Source organism: Podarcis pityusensis (assembly GCF_964106645.2).
Source record: "Podarcis pityusensis genome assembly, chromosome: 7".
Lineage (NCBI taxonomy): Eukaryota > Metazoa > Chordata > Lepidosauria > Squamata > Lacertidae > Podarcis > Podarcis pityusensis.
Window position 1 is genome coordinate 10,884,413 of NC_138031.1, and position 6,582 is coordinate 10,890,994.

Below are 6,582 nucleotides of genomic sequence, written 5' to 3' on the forward strand. Positions count from 1 at the left end.
AACAATGTAATGAGAAGCTATGTTAAAAGTATCTAAAAAATAAAGAAACAACCCCCTTGTTGAAGGAAATTTGTCATGGGTTGAGGACACATTCCAAAGTCTCAGGGCAATCACTGTGGTTGACCTCAACCAATACACTGAAGTAGAACCTGATCTGGACTGCAGATGGCACAGAGAAACAAAATATCTGGGTTGTGAGCCTCGGGCTGTCTAGTTTTGAGAGTTAAAACCAGGACTACAAATTGGGCTAGGAAAGAAGCAGAAAGCCAGTGCAACTGGTACAGCTCAGGCTGAACAACCACTCATCTCCCATATTTCATTAGGAGACAGACAGCATTATTATTCACCAGCTGTAATTTCCGAGTGATCTTCAAGGGCAGCTTCAAATCTTCTAACATGTCACCTTCAGTGCAACTCTAATAACTTCACTCTACCAAGTTAATGATTCCAGATACAACCCTATCAAATCTCATTGTCCTATATCCATCAATATTGCCTATTATCTAGTGTCAGGGTATCAAAGTGTTATTTACTGAATTGCTAGTTAGGAATCTCTTATAGGAGAGATAAAACACATTTATGTGACACCAGAATCCACCAATGCACTTTAAATCAACCAATATGTAAACCTGTGGCTTATTTTAGTTCTAAGAACTATTTTCTGAACAAGTTCTTTTCACAAATTGTCCCGGTACCTTAATAACTCTTTTTGGAAGAAGTGACCATATTTTAAGTTAGTTTATGAACAAGGAATGAAAATGCATATAAATGAAAACAGAAGTTCAAGGCACATCCATCATGCATCACGTGTGAAATAATTTCTGATCTAAACCAGGCACTGACATCAACTTCCATACCATTTTTGTAGGTAATCAAGTGCTTCCAAACGAGCACCGATCTCAAATGTGATCCCAGGACGATTTGGAGGCTTTCTGCTCATCTTGACAGCTTCTACTCCTCTCTCCTCTTAGCTGTAGAAAGAAAAAGAAATAAAAGGTGTTATTGCCACAGAAAATATTGTTTAAGGTGATATTCCTGTATTTGTCCTTTAGACAGCTGGGTCGCAGTCAAAAAAGCAGCAAATCGAACACTAAAAGCATAATCTTATGCATGTTTACTCAAATGTCCTGATGAAGATAATGAAGCTTACACCAAGGTGAGTGGGTGACAGATTGCAGTCTTAAACCAAAAAACTGTAGCACTGATTAGTTCCTAAAGTCTGATGGTTAGTGATAGGGCAATCATATAATGCTCACTTAACTAGTGTATTTCTTAAAGCAGGAAACCACATGAGTTTACACTATGGTGTTATTATCTTTATCAATTCAGAAAACTGAATGCAGAACACAAACTTCACCTGCTTAGGGGGCCTCAGAACAGGATACATGTCACTTTCCAATGCTTGCTATCTACTGCATATACAATCCCAGAAACATTAAACCAGCTTGCCACAGAAAGGGTTCCCATGGCAGAAGGTTGCACTTAACTCAACAGAACGGGCCAAAGTTGAAATGTATGTATCTCTGAGCAAGATATTTCACTGAACTGTTACTGTGTCAATGACTTAGATGGAATGGTGCAAGCACTCAGAAGGTATCGTAGTCCTCAGAGTCCACCACAGGAGATCCTGTAGGAACTTGGATTCAGAAGGTCCAGCATAAGAGTCAGCAGAACCCAGTTTTCTTGGGAACCCAAACTCCACTATGCATTACCTAAGGAGTCATGGCAATCAGTGATCTCCATGTCCCAGTTGATACTAAGGGTAAGACTTCTAGACACAAGGAACATAGGAAGTTGTCTTATACCAAGTCAGAAATTTGCTCAATCTAGTTCAATATTGTATATATGGGCAGTAGCTATCTAGGGTTTCAGAGATGGAGCAGGAGTCAGGAATTGAACCTGGAACATTCTGCATGCAAGAAAAATGTCTTAACACTGAGCCATAATCCTTGTCCTCAAAAAAGAAAGACTACAGCCCCACTCTTTATTGAATGTAACATTCTCACCCTTGCCTTGGCCTAAGCACTACAACAAGAAAACCACAGTCCCTACCAACTTGAACTTAAGTCCCAAATGTGCTTTAGAAAAAAGCAGTGTATGTTTATAAATTAGCCCATATTTCAGACATTAGCTTTCTACCCATGTCAATTTGTGCAAAAATCATCCAAGCTATAAACAGTGGAGTTAAGTGACAATGCACACTTTAATTTTAATTTTTTTTAATAGAGATCCTCTTTCTAATTCTGCCCGGTTTTTAATAACTCCCAATACCTCTCTGGCTGCGACTCCAATTGCATGTGGCTAAATTCATGGCCACCTACACAGCGTCTGGCCAGATGAAATTTCCGACAAATATATATTTATGCAAAAAAGTAACAATACTTTTGGGGGTCCCAGAACTATCCCAGCGACTTAACATTTATTTATTCAAAAAACCCGAAAACCATCTTTAAGTTAAAAACAAAAAACTGCTTTTGACATAGTAGAACATGGCATACAAATTAAGAAAGAGCAGTGAGGAGGCTTCCCTAAACAAAGAGTGGAATTCATTTAGGGCGAATGGGGGGCAAAACTATCACATAGGGCACTTGAGGGCATGCGCAGAATGAAAGGGGGGACACAAACAAAATTCTGTCTTTGCTCAGGGCACCGTGTTACCAAAGTCCTCTCGGGTTACAGTAACCCTGCAACTTGCCCTCGCTTAACTTGTGTGCATTACAGTGGTACCTCGGGTTAAGTACTTAATTCGTTCCGGAGGTCCGTTCTTAACCTGAAACTGTTCTTAACCTGAAGCACCACTTTAGATAATGGGGCCTCCTGCTGCCGCCGGAGCACTGTTTCTGTTCTCATCCTGAAGCAAAGTTCTTAACCGGAAGCACTATTTCTGGGTTAGCAGAGTCTGTAACCTGAAGCGTATGCAACCTGAGGTACCACTGTATTCTTTATTGGGAAACTGGAAAGGGTGTGAGGGTGTCCCAGGGGAAGAAAACCCAGTGCATTTTGACTATACGCAGCGTTTGGCTTTAGGCGCGACCTCTTGGAGAGCACCTCATTGCCTGCACTGATATTATGCCGCCTTTCTCCCCCAAGGCGGCCCTGCTCTCCGTTTCGTCCCCACAACAACCCTGTGAGGCAGGCCGGGCTAACCCCCCGTCCTCCTCCTCCCTCCCGCGTAAGTTGCGGGCTCGAAACCCTCCGCGAGCACCGAGCAGGCCGCTTCCCCCCACCCCACGGCCTCCCTTGAGGGGCGAGAGCGGGCCTAGAGCGCCTCACTCTCTGGTGGACGGGAGGAGCCGCCACCGGAAAGGCCCCGCTCCGCGGCCCCGGCCGGCCGGCCTCCCCTGCCCGCGGGCGCCTCCGGGGCAGGTCCCTGGCGCGGGCGAGGGGGCGCCCCTTCGCGGGCCTCGGTTCCCCTCCACCGGAGGCCGCAGCTGAGGCGGCGCTCCGGGGCCTGCCCGCCTGCGAGGCGGCTCCGGCCTGTCCTTACCCGCGGGCCGCTACCAGGCCCCGTCGGGGCAGCGCGGCGTCCCTTCTCGCTTCCCCCGGAGGGAAGGCCCTCAGCAGCAGCAGCGCCGCCGCCTCCGACCCGCTTCTTCCTCCTCAGCGGGACCCATCGCCAGTCTCCTCCCGGCCCCGCCTCTCGCGTCCCAGCGACGGCGCGCTCGCGTCACTGCTGCGCGACGCAAGGAGACGCCGTCTTCCCCTCCCCTTCCGCCACCGTCACGTGATGCCAACCCACAGAGGGAGAGAAAGAGGAAAGAGCCAAAGCGGGCAAGATCACCGCACTTCAGCTGAGGTGCTATACACACTTCCGGCTGCCGATCGAAGGCAGGGTGGGCAAGCTGCGGAATGCGGGCATAGCCATACATGGGGTGGGGTTGCTGGTTTTTAGTTTTTGTTTCAATAAATGCCTGCGCAAGCGAACGGCGCAAGGTGTTTTGGGAGAGGGTGGCGTGTGTGGCGGAGCTTTTGCCGCCCCACTCAAGGAGCGGCGGTCGAGAGGAAACCGGGAGTGGCGGCTGCCCGCGCCGCGCTTCTCCTCCTCTGACCTCTTTGGCCGTGACCTGGGAGCCTCGTGCGGAGGCGTCGGATTGCACGCCCTGGTCGGGTTCCCGCGTTGGACGTAGGCGGGGAGGCTTTGCAGGCGAGGGAGCTCCGAGTTTGAAAGCGGCCGGTTGCTTCTTTTCGCCTGTAAAAGTTTAAGGCGGCCAAAACACTTTCCAAAGGGCACCCTGAGGTCCTCGAGCGCCTAAGCTTTAAAGAGGAGTTGTCATCATCGTTGTTTGCATTATAGATTAATTTATATCCTGCCTTCCTAGGCAGGGATTCAAGGTGACTTACAGGTAGAAATAAGATTTAAAAAATTCCTTCCAGGAGCACCTTAGAGACCAACTAAATTTGTTATTGGTATGAGCTTTCGTGTGAAGAAGTGTGCATGCACACGAAAGCTCATACCAATAACAAACGTAAAGGTAAAAGGACCCCTGACCATTAGGTCCAGTCGTGGCCGACTCAGGTTGCGGCGCTCATCTCGCTTTACTGGCCAGCATGACTAAGCCGCTTCTGGCGAACCAGAGCAGCGCACGGAAACGCTGTTTACCTATTTATCTACTTGCACTTTGATGTGCTTTCGAACTGCTAGGTTGGCAGGAGCAGGGACCGAGCAACGGGAGCTCACCCCGTCACGGGGATTCGAACCGTCAACTTTTTGATCGGCAAGTCCTAGGCTCTGTGGTTTAACCCACAGCGCCACCTGTGTCCCTTAATAACAAACTTAGTTGGTCTCTAAGGTGCTACTGGAAGGAATTTTTTTATTTTGTATTGACTACGGCAGACCAACACGGCTACCTGCCTGTAGGTAGAAATAATTACTGAAAACAGAGTACAGTTAAACATTGATAGAACTACGAGCATGCACACAAATAAATACTTTTATAAACACACACACGTATAATTATTAAAACCATGCCAATAATTACAATAAAAGCAAAATGGCACTAGCCCTTTTAGTAGAACCATCTTCTGATGAAGGTTTGTGTACAACCTTAAATAGGTAAAAAGGTAAAGGACCCCTAGGTGGTTAAGTCCAGTCAAAGGCGACTATGGGGTTGCGGTGCTCATCTCGGTTTCAGGTCGAGGGAGCTGGCATTTGTCCGCAGACAGCTTTCCGGGTCACGTGGCCAGCAGGACTAAATCGCTTCTGGCACAACAGAACACCATGATGGAAACCAGAGTTCATGGAAACACTGTTTACCTTCCCACCGCAGCGGTACCTATTTATCTACTTGCACTGGTGTGCTTTCAAACTGCTAGGTTGGCAGGAGCCGGGACAGAGCAATGGGAGCTCACCCATCGAGTGGATTTGAACTGCCGACCTTCTGTTCAGGAAGCCCAAGAGGCTCAGAGCTTTAGACCAGAGTGCCACCCACGTACAAACTTAAATAATAATAATTAGAAGCAGTCCATTCCAAAAGCCAGTGGAAGGACAGTAAAGAAGGAGCCAGTCTGGTTGACACAAAAATATATATAGTCAACAGCTGATTTTGAGGTGGGTAAAACAGGAGATAGTCTGTGTCAATTTGGTCCAACCCTGATGGTGGAACTGATAAAGCTATTGGTTGTAGCCAACTAAGTTTTACTCAAAGTAGATGTACCAATATTAATGAACCCAAGTTAGTCATGCCTATTAAATTTCAATGTGTCTACTCTTAAGTCCGAGTCACACTGACTACAACCTTAACAATTCCACCAGGCTATTCTGACTTCACTGGTAAGAAGAGCAATAGCTTTTTATCAAAATAAAAAAATCCTTCCAGTAGCACCTTTAAGACCAACTAAGTTAGTTCTTGGTATGAGCTTTCGTGTGCAAGCACACTTCTTCAGATACACTGAAACAGAAGTTGCCAGATCCTTCTATATAGTGAGAAGGTGGGGAGGGGTATTACTCAGAAGGGTGGTGGGAATTGGAGATTGGCAGATAGCTGAGATTGGCTCATCTCAGCTATCTGCCAATCTCCAATTCCCACCACCCTTCTGAGTAATACCCCTCCCCACCTTCTCACTATATAGAAGGATCTGGCAACTTCTGTTTCAGTGTATCTGAAGAAGTGTGCTTGCACACGAAAGCTCATACCAAGAACTAACTTAGTTGGTCTTAAAGGTGCTACTGGAAGGATTTTTTTATTTTGACTATGGCAGACCAACACGGCTACCTATCTGTAGCTTTTTATCAGTTTCACTTTCTGTTTAATGTAGCAGCAACAGTGGACAGGTGAAAATGCCACTGGGGTTGATGAAGCAGGATTTGGCAGAATCACCAGTCACTCCTCCACCCTAAGACAATCGGACAACAGGCAGTCTGCACTGCGACTGTGCTTATTTTTATATTGCATTTAATCTGAAGGGGGGGGGATGATGACAATGTGGAAACCCTGGAAATATAGCAGTTTGGGAGAATTTTGGCTGAATAAAACTGTGAGCAAATGGTGTCAATTGCAGAGAAGCAGGTTGGTGTGGAAGCACCCAAAGAGAATGACACTGTTCCTTTCCTCATGACACTGTTTGCTTTTTGTTCATCTGCAC

The 6,582-nt window shown here is 46.7% G+C and overlaps 1 protein-coding gene across 3 annotated transcripts in view; it reads right to left on the minus strand.

The window, feature by feature from the left end:
- PHF20L1 (PHD finger protein 20 like 1) overlaps positions 1–3,671 on the minus strand; it is a 58,901-nt gene extending 55,230 nt beyond the window's left edge. For 2 of the 3 annotated variants that reach the window (XM_081012539.1, XM_081012538.1), the window contains exons 1-2: positions 3,488–3,670; positions 858–971 (exon numbers count right to left, since the gene is read on the minus strand). In XM_081012539.1, the coding sequence (XP_080868665.1) occupies positions 858–940 (83 nt within the window). In that variant the 5' untranslated portion in view covers positions 941–971; positions 3,488–3,670. Of the gene's footprint in view, positions 1–857; positions 972–3,487 lie in introns of all 3 variants that reach the window. The other variant, XM_081012540.1, reaches the window with a different exon arrangement.
- Between the last annotated feature and the right edge of the window lie 2,911 nt (positions 3,672–6,582).